The sequence below is a fragment of the Protopterus annectens genome, chromosome 5.part0 (assembly GCF_019279795.1).
Source record: "Protopterus annectens isolate FY-2018-M chromosome 5.part0, PAN1.0, whole genome shotgun sequence".
Classification (NCBI taxonomy): domain Eukaryota; kingdom Metazoa; phylum Chordata; order Ceratodontiformes; family Protopteridae; genus Protopterus; species Protopterus annectens.
The window spans coordinates 1,839,915,343-1,839,936,714 of record NC_056735.1 but is presented as its reverse complement, the minus strand read 5'-3'; the positions used below and the strand labels follow the sequence as shown (position 1 = coordinate 1,839,936,714).

At 41.1% G+C, this 21,372-nt stretch overlaps 1 protein-coding gene across 2 annotated transcripts in view; it reads right to left on the bottom strand.

Moving 5' to 3' along the window:
- Positions 1-2,326: 2,326 nt before the first annotated feature.
- SLC25A15 (solute carrier family 25 member 15) overlaps positions 2,327-21,372 on the bottom strand; it is a 423,035-nt gene continuing 403,989 nt past the window's right edge. For both annotated transcript variants that reach the window (XM_044071660.1, XM_044071659.1), the window contains exon 7: positions 2,327-3,535. In XM_044071660.1, coding sequence (XP_043927595.1) covers positions 3,414-3,535 — 122 coding nt within the window. In that variant the 3' untranslated portion in view covers positions 2,327-3,413. The remainder of the gene's footprint in view (positions 3,536-21,372) is intronic.

Below are 21,372 nucleotides of genomic sequence, written 5' to 3'. Positions count from 1 at the left end.
TATAATTATAAATTAATTAAAAATAGATCTATTACTACATGTAACATGATCTATAACAATATAATAACAAAAATGAAAATGAAATGTTGATTTGTGATTTATATGATTTCAGCATTTGGTCATGCACAACACAACAAAACATCAATCAATAAATTAGTACAACTAGATATTGATATACTGTGATGGAGATGGATAGCTTTTGGTTTACAAACATGACATGGCACACACACACACACTGGACAGACAGGTGAAATCCTTACAGTCATGTGTCAGTAGGTTCTGTACTAGGCCTAGGCCCTTACTTGTTTAGATTGTATCTTTCAGCCCTAACTTTTTTCATCTGAGGTGTTCAGTCTAGTCTATATGCTGACGAACTGAAATTGAAAACAAGATTTACAGTGTTACAGATAATGCATGTCTGCAAAATAATTTGAAAAAAATGACCATTTGGGCACAGGAGAATAATATGTTGATAAATACATCAAAAGCTAAGCATATGAGATTTGGGAGACATAAACTGAAAACACAGTGATTGAAACTGTAGACTCGTTTAAGGACCTGGGTATATGGATATATTCAGCTATGAGTTTTTATAATCATAACCAATTGGCTAATAATAGTTATAGAACTATAGATTGTATAAAAAGATTTATAAAGTCTAGGAAATCAAACATAATGAATTAATTGTTTTGTTAGTTACATTAGACCCAAACTTGACTATGGAATAACAATATGGAAACCCTATAGGAAAACAAGTATGAATAAACCGGAAAGAGTACAGCGAAAATATACTAAGGGCATCCATGGATGTGAAAGTCTAAGTTATTATGAAAAACTAAAATATCTGAACTTGTACAATGTATCTTACAGATATTTAAGAGGAGATCTTATTCAGGTATATAGGGCATTTAGGGACAACTCCCTCTGGGAATGTTTGGGGTTATCAAAAAGTACTAGAGAATCGTCAGATAACCTATGCAGAAGATTCTATAGAAATGAGAAGTGTACTAATTGGTTCTCTGACAGAGTATAGCTGATGCTTGGAACAGACTACCAAATTACATTAAAGCAAGTACTAGTTTAGATATTTTTAAGAACAGCCTGGACATTTATTATGGGAACAAGTGTTTTGGCATATTGGCAAGCTAGAAGGGCTTTAATGCCCATGCTTGAAACATTTGTATGTATGCATGTATATTCTGACTCTGGTCTTGTTGTTTACTCCTGGCTTTCCTCCCCATCAGAGGCCCCAGTACCCTCAATACCACTGCCATAAACATGACTCCTTGTAACCTGCCCTGTGTTTTCCCTTTCCTAGTTAAGATTTACAACAAATGTATTTTCTTCTCCCTTAAAACCAGATGCACCTTCACTGAAAATACCAATGTCTTTAGAAATTTTTTAAAAGCAAACCTACTGTAACTCACAGATGACCTAAATAAACTACAATGTAACCCTTCACATTCTGACCTTGTCACAAAAGCTGTTGCCTCCATTTCAAACTTCTACTTAAACCTAAACTGTTGTACTAAATAGTCTGCCCCTGTACATTCCAAATATAGCTGAAATTTTAAGAAAAAATCCTTATGGTGGAATATTTCTCATTACAATTTCTCAACAAAAGGAAGATCCATTCATACAATAAATTTCCATCTCCACACCTCACAAAAAGCACTGAAACAAGCTAGCATTAGAAAGTGTAGCACTTGAGTATGAACACAGGATAATCACTTTAACCAAAGGTAATAATAAATCCTCCTTCTGCTATGCCAGGAAGCTGAGTATTAACATTCAAGGATGCTCTCAGTTTGTCTACATCACCCTTTCAGACCTAAAGGAAGTAGCTAATATCCTAGCATATATACTTAGCTCTGACTTTACCAAGCTATCCACTCAATTATGTCTCCATATTCCCCAAACCAAGTTCTATTAGCCCTGTACAAAGTTATGAACACCATTTCTATGGCCCTGATAATGTACCAGGTTGCCTACTTATCAGCACTAAATACAGACTGACTGAGCATCTCCTTGAATTTTTATTTTTAATATCAGGTCACATACCTGACATCTGGAGAGCTGTCACTGTGATCCCAGTCCACAAGGGGGTCCCAACACTAATCCAGACAACTGCAGGCCCATCAATCTTACATGTAAAGCTATGAAGCAGATTATATCGGAGCTCATTCATACAACTCCATAAAACCAATGGCTTCTCATGCACACCTTTAACAAGCTTACAGAAGGCACCCTACTGGAACAAGTCAGCTCTGTAAATGCTATATTTATGTGGCAGCAAACTAAAGTCAAAAGAAAGGTGCAGTGAAGCTTGAAGGGTAACTGCTTCATTTAAACAGCAAAATGCAGAACAGGCAGCAAACTGTTCATCTGCTCAACAAAAGTTTTCTTCTTGAAAGCAGAAATTAATACATCTGATGGAAGGGAATATGATGGCTTATTTGACCACACATCAGACTAAGCTATTTTGCTCCTTGTAACCCTATAGACCATTTCTTTAGGTAACCAAATATGAGGAATACTACATAACTTGACAGGTGTGTTAATGTTCATGCAACAGTAAAGCAATACTTATGAAAGTACCTAGAGAAACCCAATTAGCAGCTTGACATTATCTTGTATGCCATATGTAAACACTAAACAACTGTTCAAGTCACATGGTAATGATGACCATGTAATCTAGCTCCTGGATCCACAAAGGTAACCCAGACATGGAGACTGCTGTAGATAAGAACCAAGTTTTTTAGACAGTAAATTCATGACAAAAGAGAGATACTGTTCAGGAACGATATTCAGAAGGTTCAAAGAATATGTATCATGCTGAAACAAGTTCATCCACTTATTATCCTGATAAGAGTGTGGGAGATGATGATCCGCTGGAAGGAATCTCAGTTTCCAGTCTTGACATTTTACAAGATAAGGTTAAAAAACACATTTCCATTATACAAGTGGAAGACATAAAAGAAGAGGGTGGAAGCACCACTGTAAACCTATCAAAAACAGTGTTAAAACCGACATAGCAATACCTATATATTTTTTTTTTTACAAAATTAATGTTCAAGAAAAGAGTGTCAACACTATCTCAATATCTTAAACCAAATTATACAAAACTAAAAGACTCTGGGACATTAAACATCAGTTCACTATCATAGGCTCACTTTTACACTGTATATGTGGTAGCTGTATTCAAGTACAACATAAACCATGTAGAGACCAGATGGTCACTTCTGAAAACTCCAAGCTTCCAGTGAAATCGGTCCTTTTTCCTTCTGGCTGAAAGCTATGGAGCCTGTTGTAAACAGTACAAAAATGATAATAGCATAATTTGATTCAATACGTTCCTGGAAACATGTAATTAACTTCTGTGCTAAGGCAAACTGCAGAGGTCTGACATGGTTTCAGCTGCTAAACTGGTCCATCATCAATTTCCTGCTTAGTTCATAGGCCAAAAATAGAGCTCCATTAGCTGGAAATGCCCGAATCAATGTTGGTGTCAGTCCAGAATATAAAGTCAGGACACCTGGCAAAGAAATAGAAAGAAATGTAAAACAACTGTTTAGTCAAAACTGCTCAAACCCAAAAAATTTATATTTCAAGCATTAAGAAACATTTGACTACTGCCAACAAAAGGCTCATCAGCATTTAGAGTCATCATGCAATTTAACAACTGTCATCTCACTGTAATTTTGTTGCTGCAGAAGTCAGACCAGAGTAATACAAATAAAATATCCACAGAGCTCAACATTTCACTGTTTTTAAAAAAAAGGAATAATAACTAAAAGGTAACTAGCAGTCCTATATAAACCAGTACAACAGGTTATGCTCTGTAAATTGATTAATGAAAACAGCAAAGCTAAGTAAACGAAAGTTATGTACTTACCATGATGATTGATTTATGTTGTCTACTTCTGTCTTTTCTCAACGAACAGGTCTTTGTCTCTGTCCGCAGATCCAAATTTGGCCACTTTAGACTGTAGGATGTAAAGCTCAGGTTCCTGTCCTTGCCTGTAATCCTCTCCTGCCCCTGACGGTACCTCAGATCGAGTTTGTCCCAAAATTCCAAAGTGTAGAAAGCGTTCTGAACTTACAAAGTCAATACTTTTAAACTACAAAATTTGGCTGAAATACTGCCCAAAGGGCATATGAACAAACCCATGCTACAGACAGTACCATCATACCAAGAGACAAAAGAAGAAAGCTTCCATAAAAAGATGGAAGGGGGGATAAGGAAGGATGGAAGCAGACAACATAGGGCTATAGTTATGGTAAGTTCATAGGTTTTGTAACTATTCTGTCTCCCCCAACCATTCCTCAATGGATGGGGCAGAGTTCCCAGCTATGGAAGCCCTTGGGGTGGTCTCATGAAATGACATTCTGAAGGATGGCTTAATTCAATAATCCACCACCTCCACTATCTGGAAACAATTCTACACTATACCAATCCACAAAGGAGGGCACTCCACTGACCTCTCAAACTACAGGCACATTGCCATTCTGTCTCCCCTCTCTAAATGCATACACAAGCAGCTCTTGGATTACCTTCTTCAGGAAAATCTATTCACTCCTATCAAACACGGCTTCCGCCATAACCATAGCACGACCACTGCTATGATTTCTCTCACTCAAACTATCTCTCATGCCAGAGGCAATAAAACTAGTTTCTTATTTCTAGACCTCTCCAAAGCCTTTGACACTCTCTCTCACCCCTAGCTCCTTACCAAACTGTCAGATCTTAGTCTCTGTAATCAGACTCTTAAATGGTTCTCAAGCTACCTTACCAACAGACAGCAGTCTGTCAAATGGCTCTCTTCCTTCTCACCCCTCCTCCCTGTCAATACTGGAGTACCTCAAGGCTCCATTCTTGGACCACTGCTATTTAACATCGTCACTAACTGTCTTTATACTGCTCTCATTCTTCTCCAATACGATATCCCTATGATTCCATCTTCACTTCAGATAATCTCTCTCACCTCCATACTTTAATCCAAAACCTTCAACTCCATTGAAAGTTGGTTAACTTACAATCAACTCATGCTGAAGTCCCCAAAAAACAAACCAATTATTCCTCCTGAAATCTCTTTCTTGCCATAAATCTTCATTTACTATCACATCACTTGGCAACGCTGAAACACATACCAAACTCCTGGGCGCCATCACTGACGATCAACACATCTAAAATTGCATAAAAAAAGACTCATCAAAAATGACCTTGCTCTATAGAAACAAAAATATTTCTCATCAATGACTCTAGACTCTCTCCTGCCTATGCCTACCTTCTTTCTTGTCTACGTTATGCCTCTCTGATCATAACCAACCTACAATCCTCTCTAAAATCCAAGCCAGAACTCACTTATAACAAAGTTGCTAGGTTCGCTGCAAATCAACCTTACAACTAACACTGCTTCCTTTCTCTTAAATCTCTAGACTGGAAAGAATTCCACCATCAGGTCTTACAACCTCAACTGCTCTTTATTCCTTCTATCCTTTACAAACCTACCTCCTGCCCCACCATCTCATACCTCATCTCCTTCTATACTCCTAATCACTGTCTCCGGAGCTCTGACCAGTCCCTCTTGGAAATCTATAAGCCCAAAAGAACTGACTAACATCTGTATAGCTACTCTGTTGCCTTAACTTCAAACAAACTTCCTCTAACCATCAGAACTATATCAAAATACTCACAAATTCAAAAAAGCTTTAAAAGAGACTCTACTGAACTCATGGATCTGCTCATGCCAAAGCCCAACCTATCTCTCTTACTGTGTTTCTTCTTATTGCTCTTAGTTTTTTCAGTCCACTTACCATTCCATCCCATACCACTCATAGTACTTAAAGCATAACACAATTTACTATTCAGATTTCCTTTCTATTCTGCCTATGAACTGCACTCGTTTACTCTACTTGGCTGTATTTTTTATTTCATACTTATTTACTCCTGAGCTCCTTGACCTAACTTTGTACTATATTCTGAGATTTATATGCAGCTACAGCAACAATCATTGATTTCTTGCATCATTTACTTCACTGCCTGATTTATTTTTGTATTGTATTTCAGATTTTACTGCTATCTACAGTTATCTCTGTATTAGAGTTTGGCTTGTATTTGATGCTTTCTGTACTTACTGTTATTCTCTGTGTTCTGTATGGAGCTTTTCTGCCATGGCCCCTGCTGAAAATGGTCTCATGCTCAGTCGATCATACCCAGTTAACAAATGTCAAAATAAAATAAACTAACACAGCCCTATTACTGGACAGCAAATAATGTAACTTATAATGAGAAATGAAGGCATGGACAGTGGACCAATTGGCTGCAGCACAAATCATCAATTGACGCCCTGGAGAAGGGCTGTTGAAGTAGATGCAGAATAAGGAATTAGTCATGATGGGTTTTGGTAATGAAAGGCCTTTCTCTTTGTACACATACAAGATGTAGTCGTACAATCAACATGATAAAGTCACATTAGATACTTCGGTACTTGTGTATTATCGCAACCATGCGTTCTCGCAATCACGTTTATGGTATTGACTCCTTTGCACGGTGGAATGGTCATCAAAACAAAAACCCACATAGCATAATATCGGTCTGTCCTTACTGAATCTGAGCAGTCAGCAAAACAAAATGTCTCCAACCCTAATACCTAACAATACCTTTGCTCCACAGTCGCACCTGGTACTTTCAGAGTTCACAAACTTTTTATGTACTTCTCCACGGCCCTGTTTGTGATCTTTCCCTCCCTCTCAACACAGCTAAAATGTTTGATAATATTTACATACATCGAGATTTCTGGCTTAAGCCCTAAGGAACATATATGAAATACTCCAGACATGGGTGTTTCAACGTGATTGCGAGAATGCGTGGTCTTTCAATGACTTTGCAAAACAGTGAACCCAATTACAATTGGGAAATAGACCCTTAAGTACCAACAGGACCAAAGCATGAAAAGCAGCATGTCCTGGGCACATTGCTGCGAAGTGACCCAAAACAAAAAGAAGAAAACAGCTGAAATATGAAACACAAGACCACCACTTCCTACAGCTAAACTGAAGGTTGCAGCCCAAGTCTGGCAAAATTAAGACATATTTCATTCTCCAACGTGACAAGGAAGGTGCAGAAGGTAAGTACTGTCCTGGCGGCAGAGAAGGAAGGGTACTTCAACCAGGCATTCTCGCAATCACGTTATTTATGTTATTGAGAAAGGATTCAGTACCATAAGTAACGTGATTGTGAGAATGTGTGTTGCGATAATACGTAAATACCGAAACTTCTTGTACCAGTTTGGTCTTTGAGAAAGAAACAAACAACTGAATGGACTCTAATCACCCTTGTTTGGTGGAGATAGAAACGGATCTGGCAGTGCACATCTAGCAAGTGTAACATGTATTCCCCTTTGGAAAAATTAGGAAACAAAACTGATAAATTGATGGAATGGTTTAGCGAGGTTTCTATAGCTACCTTAGGAAAAAGAGAGGGGCATGTTTGCAACTTTACTCTGTCCTTATGAAAAAATCACGTAAGGAGGTTTGCATGATAAGAGCCTGAAGCTTAGATACTCTCAGAGCTGAAGAAATTGCCACCCCAAACAATGTCCACCTTTGCTGCTGGTTCAAAACTGGAACAATTAATGTCCCAAGGAGAAGTAGGCTCCCTCAGGGAATGTCTGAGAAGGAGAGCACTGCTTAAAAAAGATTTGGGCAATCTAAGAGATGCGATGGAAGACTGAATTCTTCCCAGTGAGAAAATTCAAGCAGGAAGTTGAACCTTGATAGTACAATAACTTGCCCCCTTATGAACAAGGGAAGGCAGAAATTCCAAAAGGACTGGAAGGGGAGCTGAGAAATGGTCCGGATCTCACAGGGCAGCCCAGATAGAAAATCTTTTCCACTTGCTTTTGTAAATCTTTCTAGTAGATGGCCTTTGGGATGACCCAAGAATGTGAATTACCTGTGATGAAAGCCTGCCCTGACTAGCACTGGAAGTGGAGAAACCAAGCAGTTAACTCAAAGGATTGACTATCCAGAAGAAGTATTCCAGAGGGGTGAGAGAGAAAATCTGAGTGGGGATCCAACAACCCAGGAAGGTGTGTCAAATGAGGCCAGAGGAAGAGAAACCACACCCAAAGCCAGAAAGGGGCAATGAGGATGACCCTGCTCTTCCTCTCTGATGCTTTCTGCAGACATTTTGGTATGAGAGGGGGTAAGAGGAAAGACAGTCTGGGGAATCAAGTGAGAGTCAGAGCATCCCTCGGTGATTCCCCCTCTTGGGGCATCAGAGTAAAATATGTGATGCACTTTCATTTATGAGGGGAAGTAAAGAGATTGCAGCACAGTTGTTCCCCATGACAGAAAATCTGCTCTACCACCAATGGACTGAGGGATTGATATGTTCAACCTGTCCATTAGAACATTGGACTTCCTGGGATGTACGCTGCTATCAGAAAATGATATGAAGATATTGCCCATTGCTAGACTCTCGTCATTTTGCAATATAAGAGGAGGAACGTGTTCCGTCTTATTTGCTGACATACCAGACCACTGACATGTTGTCCAGCTGAATGGATATCACACCCACAGCAAGGGCATCCTGAAAGGCCTGCAACAAGTAGGAGAACCGGCCTCATCTCCAGAATATTGATATGAAGACTGGCCTCTTGAGACCACGTGCCTTTGACAGTCCTTCCCATGTAGTGCCACCCAGCCACCCCCAAAATGGAAGGCATCTATGGTCACTGGGGCTGAGGGAGGAGGAACAAATGGTGACCTTGACATACTTTTGAGGATTTCAGCCACCATCATGTGTGTGTCCTGCAAATGTCTGTTAGCTGTATCTGGAGACTCATGAGTTGAACTCTGACTGATTACTGGACTGAAAATGTCCACTATAGAACTCATGTGATACCTGGTGGCAGAAGAGGACCAGTTATGCTTGGTTGTGAAAGGTGATCAGTCTGTTCTTTGAAGTCTAGAAATCTGATATGTTGTATCGAAGTCTACACCCATAACCCCTGTTGTCTGAACAGGAAGAAACTTGGACTTATCTGGATTCACTGTGATATCCAGCTGACAGCAAAGACAAAGCAAGGAATCTCTGGCGTGGATGAGAAGATTCCTGGAGGGTGGGGTAATCTGTCAGTTGTCCAGATAAAGGCACATGGTACCCTTGCAATCTGAGGTGAGCTGCGACCACCGCCATGCATTTGTTGAACACTCGGGACTGTGGTGAGGCCAAAAGGCAGGGACCTGAACTGCAAATGACTGTTTCCCAGTCAGAAGCAGAGAAACCTTCTGGATCAACTGCTCATCATAAGTGATAATACTCATCCTGAAGGTCTAGCAAGCACATCCAATCATCCTTTCTCAACAATGGGAGAATGGACTATACCATGACTATCTTGAAATTTGTCTTCTTGACACAGTGATTGAAATGTCGGAGGTCCCCATTCTTTTTTGGCACCAAAACAAATCTTGAGTAAGCTTTAGATCCATGTTGGTTTGGATGACTTGCTTGTATAAGCTTGGATGACTTGCTTGCAGAGTAGTGTTTTTATTTTGATAACTGCTGACTTTCTTTGGTAGGGTGGAAGGTTAGGACACTTTTTTAATGGGGAAGAGGAAAAAGAAAGGGGAATACATAGCTTCTGGTAATGATCTTCTGCACCTAGGTGTCTTTGGTGATTGATGTCCAGGTTTTGGGGTACTGAGATAAGTGACCCCAACTGCTTCCAGAGTGCAGCAATCAGGCAACCATTCAGGAGTGCTAAAAATGTCTCTCAGAGACACGATCCTGGAAGTGTTGATTTTGCAGACCTCCTCTGCTATGGGGCCAATGTCCACCATTAGAACGACCCCTCCTCTGCCCCGGGGGGGATCTATCCCCAGAAGAGTCCAGAAAGAATCCTTGTGATTTTTGGAACTACAGCTTCTTGCCTACCTACTGGTTCACAGAAAAAGATGGGGGGTAGAGAATCATATTCCAATGGCAGAAAGAGTTTTCTTATCTTATTCACTCCTAGAGGGTGTATCCTTGACTTCTGGCCTGAAGAACGTCAAGCCATCAAAGGGGGTATTAACAAAGGATGTTTTGAATTGCTCCACAAAGTCACACAAGTGCATCCAAGTATGTCTTCTTTCTGTAATGCCTGTGCCTGTTTAAGTGCCCAGAGTCACATTTCAGATCAGGCACTAGATAGGGGTTGTAGGGCAGACAGCTGCGAGCCCACAGATTTCTTGTCTGCTGCAGATAAGGACCCTGAGAAAGATTTGGTAAGCTTCTTGGTCAAATCTCTCTGGAATAGTGTCATGTGTGCTAGGTAGTTCAGCTCCCTGAGTGAAGGTTGCTGAAGTGTAAACCCACTTCCCAAACCTGTTCAGTGCCCTAGACTCTCTGTTAGGGAAATGGACAGAGGAGGTCCCTTCAGTCAGCTCCTTCTTGGTGGCTGCAGCCACCACCATAGAATCAATAGTAGGAACCTTGCTCCAATGAGGACAATCTTTGTGAGATACTAAAAATCTGTCTTCTTTGTGTTGGGATTGGTTCAGGCATGTATGTTTCCTTCCATGTCCACGTCAAGATGGAAATCAAGCATCTTGTCTGTGGGAGGGACCGCCCAAGTTGTAGTCTGACCAGACCAGAAGGCCTCAAGGAACAATGACTCCACCTAGAAGGGTGCTTTGGAAGACCACTTACCTTTCAGTCTCAACAGTTCAAGAATCTCTCTGAATGAGACATCCTCAAATGGGGATCTCTCCCCTTCATCAATGTCAGTATCTTCTGAGAGAGACTCTAGGGGAGAGTCAACACCCTTCATTTTGCACATGGAGCCTTTATGATAGGATGTTCTAGCACAGACTCGGATGATGAATTGAGGTCCTGGGTATGGACTGCCTCGAAGCTTGATGGGACCAGCTGTCCTGATGTAATAGGAGGAGCAGGATCAGGACCCAAGGGTATCTGAAGGGGGAAGGACTGAGCAGAGTGCAGAAAAGAAGTCCACTCACCAGGAAAGGACAACATGCTCATGACCGCTGTGAAAACTGACGAGAGGGGGATCAAAACCATCCCTGATGAAGCCAAAGCTCTCAAACCAGAATGGTCTCTCCAACCAGGTAGGCTCAGAAGCAGATGAAAGTGCCAAGCTAATGCCAATGTTCCAAGGGGAAGGGATGACTCTGAAAGCTTCAGGGTCAATCTCCCTCATCTGCATCTGGCACCGAAACTTCGGCTCTGCAATCCTTCTGGATCTGAGCTGTTTGGAGCTGGTCAGATAAGAGATGCCACTAGAGTGGAAGATGACCAGGTCTTTGGATCCAATGAGGATACTCCCTGGATGAAACTTGGATTTACAAACCCAAGGAGTTGCAACAGAATAAGGGGAAGGACCAACGCTCATGGGCCTGAAAGAGGTTAGAGCTGGGAGAAGCCTCATCTGGATTTCCTACTCAAGTCTGCTTTGGAAAGGCTCCTGCTGTATCAGATTGATTGGAAGGATGAAGTGGTGGAAGCATGTCTAGAAGCATGATGAACGAGCTTATCCTGCAGAAAAGGAGACCACAGTCCGAGGAGCAGTCTGGGGCAACACTTCCTGGACTAACTTTCTACTTGGATTTTTCTCCACTTTTTTCCACTTTGTCTGTCAGAGGACTTTTTGATGGATGTGGAAACTGCAAAAGTAGCTGAAGAATGAGGCCAGGATAAATTTCCTGTGGGTTCTGAAAGGAGTCCCTTCAAACCTAGATTGTTCCTTCTTTTGGCAATGACCCACTGGCCAAATGCTAGAAAAATAGAGCATGGTTCTCAGAGGTGAGATGCCCTGAGACAGTACACACACAGTGTGGGAATCAAAATTAGGTATTTTATGTCCACAGGTCACACATTTTTTAAATCAGGAAGGTTTACCTGCCATCCTATTGAGTCAAAGAACAGCAAAAAACACAACTACAAAATAATATAGGAACTATTCACAAAAACTACAATGAAGTGTTATAAAATTTTATAAGGACACCATCAACTGCTGACAGTAACTAAAAAATGAAAAAGGGCACCAAGTGCATGACATGTAATTATTTTTTTTTTTAAGTTAGACGTTGCCCGTTCGATTCTCAGAGTGTCTTCTGTGTGGTGACATGCGTGAATGGGCGTCCCTTCGTTGAAGGTTGTGCGTTAGGCCCAGCAAGCCAGCATGTAAAACTCTACTGCCAATCATTAGCGGATCAGAGTTCCGCTGTGGCGACTCCTAACTGGAAAAGCCGAAAGACACACACACCAGAAAGGGGAGAAAAAATATATGGATATCTATATCTATGTGTATACATACATATATTTATACACACACATCTATATATATATATATATATATATATATATATATATATATATATATATATATATATATATATATATATATATATATATATATATATATACATATACACACATACACATACATATATACACACACATTATTATATCTATAGTTTGTCTTCTACTTCCTGAAATCTCAGAAGATCGAAGACCAGAAAACTGAGACCACAAACCCGAGTAAGCATATTGCCAAAACTTTAGAAAATTGACTCTCAGAATATTGAAATGTTAGTAAAAGTGAAATGGTAAGTGGTTAAAGTGTTTGCTGTCTCTTTAAGGATTCATAGTAAGGACATAAAAACAGGTATGGCGGATATTATGTTCCGCTATAGTGGTGTCACTGTAAAATGTATGGAGTTACAAAGTGTTTAAAGGATGTAGAAGTGGTAATACTTTAGCAGTATGTATGCTTAAGAGTTTACCATTGTTCTCAAAGTACTGCAATCTCAGAGTTGATATATTTAATTTACAGGGGTGTGTGGGGCATAGCCCCCCCCACATGGAGGGGGTGCAGGGGGGCATAGGCCCCCCCCACTAAAGTGAGACATAAAATAGTTATTTTTTGTAGTGTATAATTTATGTATGGCATGTGTGGTGCTGTGTAGATATGTTAAAGTGGTGCTTTGAAGTTTAACAGTTTTGTTACAAAGCAGCGTGTTTGTGTTTAGCTGAAGTGTAGGTACATTATTTCTGCTTTACTGTTTTTGGTATTATGGGATTCGATATTTGTATGTTTCAGGAATGTGCATATTCGGGTTTCTGGTCTTTGGTCTAATGAGATTTTGGTATATAGAAGTAGATCCATATACACTTACATATACACACACACACATATGTGTATATACACACATTATCTATAGATATAGATTATATATATGAGAGAGAGAGAGAAATTCCACTACCCCCCCCAAAAAAAATTAAATATATATATATATATATATATGTATATATATATAGTCAAAAGAAAAACAAAGCTTTTACTTAGCAGAGGCAAGCCAGAAAAAAGTGAACCAGCAAACAAGATATGAGGTAATGTCTGGGCAAGAGAGGATTATGGTCAAGAGGAAGAGCCCAAACTTTGGATCACTAAGTCTTGAGTAGCTGAAGTTGGACTCAGACCCATCCATTGTGGAATGGACAGAAGAGACTTTGGATTTCTTTGTTACCACTAAACATTGTGTGATTGTAAAGGTCAGCTGCAAGGATGGAAAACAAATTAAGTTTGCATTGTGTTGCAATCGGAGGCTTCTCTAGCATCTCTCAGTACTGTCATGGTAATAACTGACAAACTCAGCAATAATGTTAATGAAACCCTCAGTACCAGTCTCCTACTCCTCACCCTACTCACAGCATCTGAACCTTTTTCTCTGTTGTTTTCCAGTCTCAGCCTGAATGCCAGGCTTTTTACAGCACTAGGTGAGAGCTTGGTTGAAGTATTCTTGTTTCAGGCCATTATGCACCGAATGGCCCCTTTGCTTCACTTACTAACCTCTCTAATATTGCCAAGTGAGCAGCTATCTTTCCATCCCCACACTAAAACCCAGACCGACAAAGTACTGAAATAATTAAAAGTGTACAAATATTCTCACTTGGTTACTCCTGAAGCCAGGCAAGCTATAGCCATAAATGTGCTCTTCCTCACAACAGAGTAGTGGTGATGGAGAACCTATGACATACGTGTCAAATGTGACATGCCACAACATTTTGGGTGACACACGAGCGTTCCCCAACACTAGAGTTACCAAAGAAACTGCTTTTGCATTTGTTGCTTGTGTGAAGTGCATTGAATTATTTTGTGCCAAGAGCCAATTCAACAACACTGCTGCAGAGGTAAAGAAGTTACTAACCTCAAAGACTATTTCAGTATACTTTCTCAATAGAGTCTGCAAAGGGCAGTGATGACACTGTTTTCTCTTCGTGGTTACACTTCTGGAAAGGGCAAGTAGTCTGCATTTCTAGGAGTGTGCTCTTTTACATTCCTCTCAGCTGTCCCTCTTAATCCCTGCTAAAACTGTCAACTTTTTACACTTAATAATGACAATAATTAGATTTGTAGTCTAATTTTACTTCAGAAAATGTACATTAATTCACGTTCATTTTTTTTTCCTGTCAGTGTCGCAAATTAATAGTATTAGTAGTTTAAAAGTGTCCATGTCTCTTATTTCTAGATTTGCCTCAGATTCTGTTGAGATTTATTCCTGATGTACTGACAGCCATGCTGTTTTATTTTTATTTATTTACTGTGTGTGTGTGTGTGTGTGGGAGTGACAAGCAAGTAGAGTCTAGCTAGGCATTTTCCGACTTTCTGACATGCCGATCCCAAAAGGTTCGCCATCACTGGAGTATGACATACTTTTTATTTTGCTCCTTTCCTCAAAGGAAACCAAATCCATACAAATCACAGAGAATAAAACATCAATATTTATTAATCGTTCCCCTTTCAAAGAACATCACTATGACACTCTCCATAAGGGGTTACCTGTAGCAGACAATACCAATATGAGCCATACTGCCTATCATTAAAAAACAAACATATTCAAACCCTCTACTTATTCATTTACAGATGATACAGCAGCTAAACTGGTTCAGCAACCCTTCGCTCTTTCAACGACAACAACAAAAACCTTTTCTAAAATAGTCCCAATATGTTAGAACCTTTCACATAACATTAAAGATAAAGAAATGAAGGATGTCTTAAGTGAAAAAATAAAGAATGGTTAACAAAATCAAATAACGAAAATATTAGGAAAACACTGAAGAAAAGACAGGTTAATGAAAACAACGGAGTGTTTTAAGGATGCAGGATAATGCCTCAAGTTACATACAAATGAAATATTGGCTCCAAATTATTTTTCTGATTGACTTGTATACTTTTAATATTAACATATGCATACAGTAAGTACTGTAAATTGTAGATAGTGTGTAATGCGTGTAGCATCCAAACTAAACCCATGTGTACTTAGTTGCTGACATTTCATTGACCTTTACTGCGACTGCAGGTCTAAATCTACTTTGTTGAACATGCTGTATCATTTTTATACTGACTGTATTCCACACTACATCTATGCAAACTGATTACTGTACCTTTGCTGCTCTGTTTTGTATCCGAAAACTGAATGAAGTATTTTTGTCATTGACATATTTGCCAGTATAGTGACTGGAAAGAAATCCTGGTCTAGCTCACTTAGCTGATTAACAAATCTGACTGCCTTCTTATCTGTGCTACTATTTCACCTGTTCCTGACTGCCTTCTCATCTGTGCTATTTCAACTGTTCTTGACAGCCCTCAAGTTGCTCCCTTGAATGTAGCTGCCGACTCACAAACTGCAGATAACCTTTAGGACACCTCAATGCTCCCCCTTCCCCCACAGTGGGCTATCCATCAAAATCTGCAGCACCTACCTCCTCAGCCAACTTACTAACTCCTGACACAAGTGTTAATCCACACTAAAAATGTACAAGAAGTTATTTTTCTATCTCTACCTCAAAACAAATAGATCACTGGAATGCAATTCATCAAAGCAAAAAAAAGGGGGCTCAACCTTTACTGAGAGATGCTGATGTTGCCAGGCCACCACACATTTACCAGTCCTACACAAAGAAGCTTGACCCTAAAAGTAGTACTTGTGAACTGGACCATCCCCGATACCTTGTAGGCCCTTTAGCTGTAGCTAGCGACAAAAGATGCTTACAAATTATTCAACCACAGTCCTACCCAGCAGATGGCAAATGTTGCTTGGACTCAATACCATATTCCCAACTCCACATAACTATCAACTACCCTCTACAAACGTCATTAAAAATGACAGTAGTAGTCTCGTATTTTCAAAGCTCATACTGTAATAAGTGTACAAACTAGCAACTATTAGCAACTGTGTTACCTTCTTCAGTTTAGTCACATCCAAATATCCATTCATACCTGGCTCACTGTTAAGCACTTGAAACCCCTCCAAAGCCAGCTTGAAAACAGAAATATCCCTCTCCCCACCCTCAGGAAAAGGAGAACACCACTTGTCTTAATCCATGTAACTAAGCTTCAGTTATCTGCCCTCCAACTGGTGGGTTTCATGAGAAGTACAGAGATACAGTCTACACTACTTCAATTTCATCGACCTGTATTTTTTTAAAGGAACTAGAAATTCTGTTTACAGCCAGCTTTGTGGTGCAGAAGGATAAAGTCCTGACTGCGTCTTAAATTACTCCAGAGGTGATTAGCGAGCAGAGAGCTATGGGGATAAATGGGGGCTGGGAGTGAGTGACTACAATGGCTCATCCATCCCTGGGAATGGATGGCTACTTGGCTTACTGCAAGACTGACATTCACCAGAGCTTGTGTGTCCCATCAAATGCAGCAGAGCAGCCAGGAACAAGTTTCATAGTTTCATAGTATAGTACTAGGCTATCTGCCCTGGGGCATTTGTAAGCCTAGCCATAGTGATGTGGCTTTTGCCACCCCCATGAAATGGTACAAAAATTGTACAGAATACATTTAGAATACTGTGCCTCTGTCTAGTAGTGACACAATGAAGGTCCCCTTATATAATAGAATTAGTTTACTGTGCCTCTGTCTAGTAGTGACACAGATGTGACCCCTGGGGTAAACTTACGATCTCCCATCCACTCATCAAGATTTCTCTTGAAAAGAGTCAGTGAGGGGCTCTGCCTAATCTGCACTGGGATCCTGTTCCAAAGCATGGGAAGCCTCTGGGTTATGAATCTATCCCTCCAGCATGTCCTATTCATACTTGTGCCGAGGTTTAAGTCTTTAGCTCTCGTGATCCTGATGGATTTGGATTTTTTGAGGTGGAGCATGTCCATCAGATCCTGATTGGACATGGCCTTGTACGTCAGGCAGAGATCACCTCTGAGCAGGCGGTATGCTACTGAACAGAGCTGAAGTTTCTTTAGTCTGGCAGAATAAGACATATGTTGGAGACCCTTGATCCTCTTGGTGAGGTACTTTTGTGGTCTTTCAAGCTGTTGCAAATTCCGGTACATACCAAATGGGGCATTGTACTCCATCATGGGTCTGATGAGGGAGGAATATAGGGGTACAATGACATCCTTGGATCTGGATGTGAATCCCTTCATGATGAGGTGTGCAAGGTAGAATGTTTTTCTAACCACTTTGGCAACATGGGTGTCAAATGAGAGGTCGCTGTCGACTTGGGTCCCTAGGTCTCTGATTACTTTTTCCGTACACAGTGGGTTGCTGTCTATGTGATAATTTGTGGGTACTTTGTTTTTCCTAAAGGGGATGACTATACATTTTTTGGCATTTAGTTTAAGGCCGTGACTCCGGCACCAGTTGTCCGTTTCTGTGTGGCCTTTTTCTAGGATGTGTGTGTCTGCTGGTGTATCGACTATGGCGCCTAGTTTGCAGTCATCTGTGAACTTTGTCAGCCACAGCCCTCCCATGTTTGCTTTAACATCTGAGAAATAAATGCCGAACAAGAGGGGTCCCAGGACAGATCCCTGTGGGACACCACTTGTGACTGGCTTTGAGTCTGACATTGCTCCAGCGATTTTAACTTTATGGGTTCAGTCCTTTAGCCAGTTTGCAACCCATCTAGTGACATAAGGGTTTACTTTTAAGCTGTTGAGCTTATCTATGATGCCTGAGTGGGGTATTGTGTCAAAGGCCTTAGCCAAGTCCAGGTATGCTGTATGGACTGCTTTGCCCTCATCAATGGCTCTAGTGACTGTTTTGAAAAAGTCAACCAGGTTTAAAAGGCAGGATCTGCCCTTTACAAAGCCGAACTGGGTGGGGTCAAGTGTCTGTAGGTCCCCTATGTCTCTGTTTATGAGTTCCATAATGATTCTTTCCATAGCTTTGCAGACCAGGCTGGTTAAGCTTATGGGGCGGTAGTTTCCAGGGTCTGTAGAGGCACCCCCCTTGTGGAGTGGGACCACTGTTGCTGTACGCCAGTGTTCAAGTACATATCCTGAAGTAAGGCTAAGGTTAAATAGCATTTTTATGTGTGGGTTTAGCTCCTCTTGGAGTTCACGTAACACACAACCCGGGATACCGTCAGGTCCCATTGATGCTGTGTTTTTGCTTTGTTTAGGGCGGTTCTCACTTGGACATCTGAGATGACAGGGAGATTACATTCAGCTGGGATAAGTATTTCTTCTTTTGGGGGTGAAGGAGGGGAGAAATTTGCACTAAACCTGTTAGCCAGAATGTTGGCAATATCTGTGGGTTCAGTGTATTTTATGTTGTTGTGAACCAACTCTGAGCATATCTGAGGGTTTCCACCCAGGTTTCTAACATAGCTGAATAAGGCTTTGTGGTTATCTTTAGTGTCCTTAGCGATTTTTCTCTCAAAGTTGGCCTTGGATGTTTTTATGAGAGAACGTAGTTTTCTGCTAATGTTGATCAGAGATGTCTTCCCTTCATGGGATTTTGCTCTGACGTGCAGTAGCTTCCTTCTTTTGTTATACAATTTGTTTATGGCTGAGGTCCACCAGACAGGACGCTTACCTTTGGTGGAGAGGGACTTGGATTTGTTTGGGATTGCATGATCCTTGCATGATCCATGCATTCTTGGAGATGTCCATAAAAAGCATTTGTGAAGGATTCAGCATTGTGGGATGTGGTATCCACTGGCACAGTGGGCTTAAAGGATACCATCTCAGTCTTAAGAAGAGTGAAGTCTGCTTTTGAGAAGTTTTTCATGGTGGTCTTTTGTGCTGGGGGTGGAGGTGGGATATGTACATCCAGGGTGATTAGTCTGTGGTCAGATCTCACTAGTGAGGGGTATACTTCCGGTGTGAAGCATTTTGTCCCCATGTTTGTGATGATCAGGTCTAGTATATTATCTCCCCTAGTGGGAGAGGTGACTAGTTGTTCCAGTGCATTTGAATTTATGAATTCCAGGAACCTTTGGGCTAGGGTATTAGGGCTAGAATAATGTACCCAATCTATGTTTGGGTAGTTGAAGTCTCCTAGTATGATGGTATTTTGTGATACATTCATATCCTCCAATGTCTTCAGGAAGGCTGAGTGGGGTTCTTGAGATTGGGAGGGTGGTCTGTAACATGCTACCAGTTGTATAGCAGTTTTGCCTATGGTTAGTTGCACCTGTATGGTCTCTGATGCTTCATGTGTTGCTACTAACCTGAAGGTGTGGGTGTCCTTGATGAATATGGACACTCCCCCTCCCTTTGTGGTTCGGCCCGGGTTTTGGGTCCGAAAAGCATGATACGAGGTATAGCCTGGTAGCGCTGTGGTGCTCTCCGGAGCCTTGAACCAGGTTTCAGTTACTGCACAGACGTCGATGTTCTCCATGCTGAGGAGCGCATCAAGTGCCTGCATCTTGAGATTTAGACTTCTGGCATTGAGCAGCATTACCCTTATTTTTTTTCCATTTTTGTTTTCTAAGGATGTGGGTTTGTCTTTTGAGCCTTGCCTAAAAAGGCACTATGGGGTGGCAAGAGCCTTAGCCAATATCCGGAAGCCCAGTGGTGACAGGTGTAAGCCATCCCTTGCGAAGCAGCGTGGCTTGTCCAACATGTCATCCCAGGCAGACAGATATTGGATCCCCTTAGAATGACACCAGTACTTGAGCCAATTTTTAAAGCTGATCATCTTGTCTTTGTATTGTGGTATCATTCTTGGTGAGGGCAGGATGCTGCTCAGGGTCAGGGTCATACCAGCCTGGGCTACATAATCGGAGAGCTCCTCTATGTCTCTTTTCATGTAGTCCAGGGAGGTACATCTCAGGTCATTCACACCAGCATGGACAATGACGGAGTCATATTTGTACTTGCTTTGGAGTGACCTGAGTGCGTATGTTATGTGGCGGATCCTAGCTCCCGATAGACAGCTCACAGTCACCTTCTCCTTGTTCAGCCTGGTCAGCGGGACATCAGTGTGTCTGACTATAGAGTCACCTATTACTTAGTGTATCAGGCAAGGTGTTTGGCCTTAAGGGCTGTGATTGGTTGACACACTGATTTATTGAAGTATGTGTTGCATGTGTTTTGTTTTGAGGTGGTGGATTTTTGGATGTCTGCTTTGGGAGCCTCTGTTATTTTGGTAAGTTTTTTATTAGAGCCTCCGAGTATGTCTTTGTGTTTTTATGTGTTTGGTATTGCAGTTGTGGTAGGTATATGTGGGACTGGGATTGTTGTGTGTGTGGTTGCCATCTCCTCCTGTCTGGTCATGCCAGCCCTGAGTTGAGAGAGTTCAGCCTCCAGTTTGGCTATATAGTTGCATCTCTCACATGTATTTGTGTTTGTTGGGAGGAGGAGAGGGTTGTCTGTGTACATGAGACAATTGTAGCATTGTCTCAAGATACCCAGATTGACCAGCTGAACTGGAGACGACGCCAGTAATCTACCACTCGACATGCTAGAACAGTATAAGGGAATGCTGTACCTTTAAGGGAAGTGGATATTCACAGGGGTGGTGAGTAGATGTAGTGCTTTACTTAGTACGAGAGTGCTTACTTAGTAGAGAAGTATTGAGAACAAGTGCTAGGCTTATAATATAGTGAGTAGTCTGGTTATACTAAGAGTAGAGCTTCCTTAAGGGAAAATTTGAAGAGCAGACTTGGCGGAGCCAGAAAAAGTTTAACCGGCACTGCGCTATGCGCAAAGCCGTGCAAACGTGGATTTTAAACAGCGAACTACAAAAGAGCTAGAAATGGTCCAAAACAACCAATTACTGCAGCTTCTTGTGCTGAGGTCACTTCCTACTGGGACAGATAGGCTGCTCAAGGCTCCCCACTCCCACTGGTGAGCAAAGAAACTTCCTTCTATCCAAGTAAGGTAATGGACAACACAGGAACTACACCACAGCCCAGAATACAGCAATGCCTGTAAACTGGTCTAAACTAGTCGAGGAAGGTGGGAAAACAAGGATTATTTTTTGTTTTTGGTAGAAACACACAGAAAATGCAGAAACAGTGATAAATTAGTTACACAGGCTAGCACACTTTAGTGGGCAGCCTCCACAGTTAAATTAAACAAACAAACAACAAACTTTCTATCAA